The sequence below is a fragment of the Myotis lucifugus genome, unplaced genomic scaffold, assembly GCF_000147115.1.
Source record: "Myotis lucifugus unplaced genomic scaffold, Myoluc2.0 scaffold_383, whole genome shotgun sequence".
Taxonomy (NCBI): domain Eukaryota; kingdom Metazoa; phylum Chordata; class Mammalia; order Chiroptera; family Vespertilionidae; genus Myotis; species Myotis lucifugus.
The window spans coordinates 306870-310590 of record NW_005871431.1 but is presented as its reverse complement, the minus strand read 5'-3'; the positions used below and the strand labels follow the sequence as shown (position 1 = coordinate 310590).

Here is a 3721-nt window from a genome sequence, read left to right as displayed (position 1 = left end):
TGACCCTCCCCGCCGCCTGACAACACCTCGGATGGGCACCCCCACCCGCACTTCTGTAGGTGTCTGCACTGCGGCCCTCAGCCCCTGGGCGGGGTGGAGTCTTCTGAGGACCCCCTGGGCAGGGCCGTGACTCTTGATTCCGGGGCTGCGCCCAGAGGAGTAAGTTCCGGGGCATCAGGGCAAGTGTTCCCCGCCCTGCATTGTGCATACACAGCCCAGTGATTCAGCGTGTTCCTGAGTGGACACCCTCCCTCTGCATCCCCCACCCAGCTCTGCGGTGGTCACAGCGCTAGGCCCTTACCCTCCCCCCATCCAGCCGGATTGCGTAGGCGGGGGTTCCACCTGAACTGCCCCACCCACGCTTCCACCACCTGCGGGGACGTTTGCTCCGTTGACACAGGTCTGAAGTGATCAGCCTGACCTGGGCATCCTGATTCCTTTTTGCTGTGAGCGGGCAAAGATGATTTGGGGGTGAACGGACAGTGGGAGGGGCCCTAGTGCCTCCACAAGATGCCCCCAGGATATTCCTGGGAGGGAACCTTTCCCTTCCTTCTGGGGTCCCGGGGAGCTGGGCCTTGGGAGGGCAGGAGCTTGGGCCATCAGAAATCAGCCAGGGAGGCCTGGCCAGATACCTGTTAGAACATCTTTTCATATACCAAGATTTCGGGTTAGATTCCTGGTTAGGGCACAAACAAGAATCAGTGAATGCATAAAATAATTTGAACAACAAATTGATGTTTCTTTCCCTTCCTCTATCAATAAATAGAAATTAAAAGAATCAACCAATGAATGCATAAATAACTGGAACAACAAATCAATCTCCAATTTAAAAATTGGCCAGAGGTGGTAGTCACTAATTTCAGAAACACCGCCTGGACCAGTGTTTTCTCCTCTATGAAATGGGAGATGTAATTATCTAGGTAGCAGTACTTGTGAAATGAGGAAATCCATGTAAAATAAAATGATTGTCCGGTGTCTGTCCAACCCCAAGTAGATGAAGGTGAGATCCCAGAGAAGTGGGAGACACAAACTGAGAAACTTCCCAGGCCAAGAGAGGGTTGTTCCTGGAGGCTGGATGCATGAAGGTCAGGGTTGGGGAGTGCTGGAATGCAAGGCCAGGGAGAGTTCACACTGGGTCTGGTTGCCTTGCACAACAGCCCCAGGGCCTGGGAATGATGGATTCCTTACTAGAGAGGGGGTGGGGAGTCTGGTGGTATCCTGGGAGGGGGCTCAAGTCTGGGGCCAACCAGAGCAGGGAATTGAAAGGGTAAGGCCCCACACATCCCCTACCCATACCCTGGACTTCAGGCCTTGGGCACTGGAGGTGGCCTTACCTGCCACTCCGCTGCAGGGACAGCTTCCTGCTCCCCCTCACCCTAAATCAGGGCGGGGGCCTGGGATGTTATGGGATCCACTTCACACCCAAGATGGTGGGAGACCCAGCATGCCACCTCATAAAGGCACCCCTCCCAGGCATGTAAGGCCACTAGTTATCATGCTCTGGAACAGCCCTCCCTCACCCCAGGGGAGCAGGAGGGACTTTCACTTGCGTCTTTTTATTACTTGAAATCATGGTGTTGGTGTTTGTGTAGGCCTGTTTTCATACAGGAAACTCACGAAAAGTGCAGGCACACCCCACAGCCAGACCCCAACCCCCAGGACTGGTAATGCTTTCTTCAGGGGCTGGCATGGTGAGGGAGGGGGGCCAGGCAAAGGTGGTTCCTGCCTGGGGCTTATAGACATTACTTAAAAATTGTTAAAAATAAAAGAGAACACACATTTAAATAGGTATCCAAGACAGTTTTTCAAAAACAAATCTGCCCCTCTTCTCTCCTTTTAGAAAAACAAAACAAATCTCTGACCCCTAACTTTCTGACCCCTCCTCCCCGCCCACCCCCCCACAAAAAAAATTTACAGAGCTACAGTTAACACATGATGTTCACATCTGAAACCATTAACTTGAAACACATAATGGGGAAGGAGTGAGGACCTGGGGGAGTTCATCTACAAGTAGGACAAAAGGAGGGAGACAGGCAGGGGGTGGGGTATCCTGCAGGACAGACAGGTATGTGTGTGGGGGGAAGGCCCAGACATCTCCATTTATCAGTAAAAAAAAGTGAATGAAAAATAAACTCCACCCACATTGAAATGGCCCCAATTAAGGGGAGGTTCCTGTCCCTCTGCTCTGGGGCCAAAGACCCCTGGGGCATGGGCATGAGTGGGGAGGTTCCAAATTAGACCAGCAGCAACCCTCCCAAGGGGTTAATGCTACAGTGTAGCCCCTAACCATGAGATTCACAGCTCAGCACCCCCTCCCCTCCAGGTTGCAGGAGAGTCACCCCCAGACACAGTCCACAGGCCCAGATCACTCAGGTTGGGCTGAGAAGTAGGGCTGGGGGCATCTCCCCGACCCCACAGCAATTTCTCTCCTGATTTTTCAAGAGATTCCCAACTACTATTGGCTCAGTCAGAAAATTAACAGTCTATAAATACCCAGAGCTCAGGAAAAAAAAAAAAAAAAAAAAGATGTGGGGTTGGAGAGTGGCATCAGAAGAGCATCGCACAGTGCGTGGCCAGCAAAGGCAGGCAAGTCCGTTCCCCTCCGTCCCTTTTCTGCCAGGAAAGGGTACTGACTACACCCAGACCCGCACTCCAAGGCAGGTTCTGGCCAGCCTCCCCTGAAACAGCTTTTCTTTTCCGGGAAAAAGAAACTAAGAAGAGAAAGTAGTACAGACGTGGAAGAGACAGCCCCTGGTTGGTGCAGCTGTGGGTCCTGTGAGGTGTTTGGTGCCCTGCGGGGCCCTGCTGGGTAGGCGGAGGCCAGAATTGGCAGTGGGGGTTCTCTTCTCTGTGGCCCCCTCCTGTCTGTAAAGTGCAAATGAGGCATCTACATTTTAGACTTAAACCTGAAGTGGGTGGGGGTGGTGGAGCATCAGAGCCAGCGGAAGGGGGGGGGGGGGCTTCTTCCTCATTTCTGCTCTGAACCATCTGGACAGACTGCTACATATTTGGAGCTTGGGAAGGTGGGCAGGGAAGGACCCTGCGTGGCTGAGGAGGGAGGGTGGGGGTACAGAGGAAGAGGTGGGGAGATGTGAGGCTGAACCGAGGAGGCAGGAACCCAAGGCCACGGAGGGTTTGGAAAACCATGGTAAGAAATGAAAATTTTAAAAAACCAGGGCGCTGGCTGAAGAGGGAGGGGCCTCCTGCAGTGCCCACTGCCTGCCCTCCTGAGCTGGGCGATGCTCTCAGCCACCCTGGGCAGGGGTGAGGGACAAGGTTTCTAGGCCACCACGAACTCTGACTTGATGTCGGGGTTAACTTCTGGCTTCCAGACGGATTCCTCGAAGTCAAGGCCCAAGCCCGCAGCCTCACTGGGGCTGCCACCACTGCCTCCGGGGCTGCTGTCGCTGCGGCCGGCCTTGCGGCTGGGTGGCCAGTGGTAGGGGCCTCGGGCATCCCTCCGGGCCTTTCTGCGGAGCCGTTTCTGCTGGAGCAGCAGCTGCAGGCGCTCCACCTTGCAGCGGGTGGCTCGGTTCTCCGTCTGCCGCAGCCGGTCCCCTGTAAAGGAAGCAATGACCATGACCCCCGGGGAGAGGCTGGACCCCCAGCAAATGCCCCCCAGCATTAGGCACAGTCCGGGGCCTCCTGGACACAAGTTCCATTGAGGGAGCGGATCAAGAGTATCCAGGGAATGAATCTCCAGTAGACTCCTGGGAGCTGT

General features: G+C 54.8%; 1 protein-coding gene across 1 annotated transcript in view; it reads right to left on the bottom strand.

Annotated features, from left to right (window-relative positions):
* Positions 1-1779: 1779 nt before the first annotated feature.
* MIDN (midnolin) overlaps positions 1780-3721 on the bottom strand; it is a 4494-nt gene continuing 2552 nt past the window's right edge. Inside the window, exon 4 of the mRNA XM_014467168.1 lies at positions 1780-3717. Coding sequence (XP_014322654.1) covers positions 3281-3717 — 437 coding nt within the window. The 3' untranslated portion in view covers positions 1780-3280. The remainder of the gene's footprint in view (positions 3718-3721) is intronic.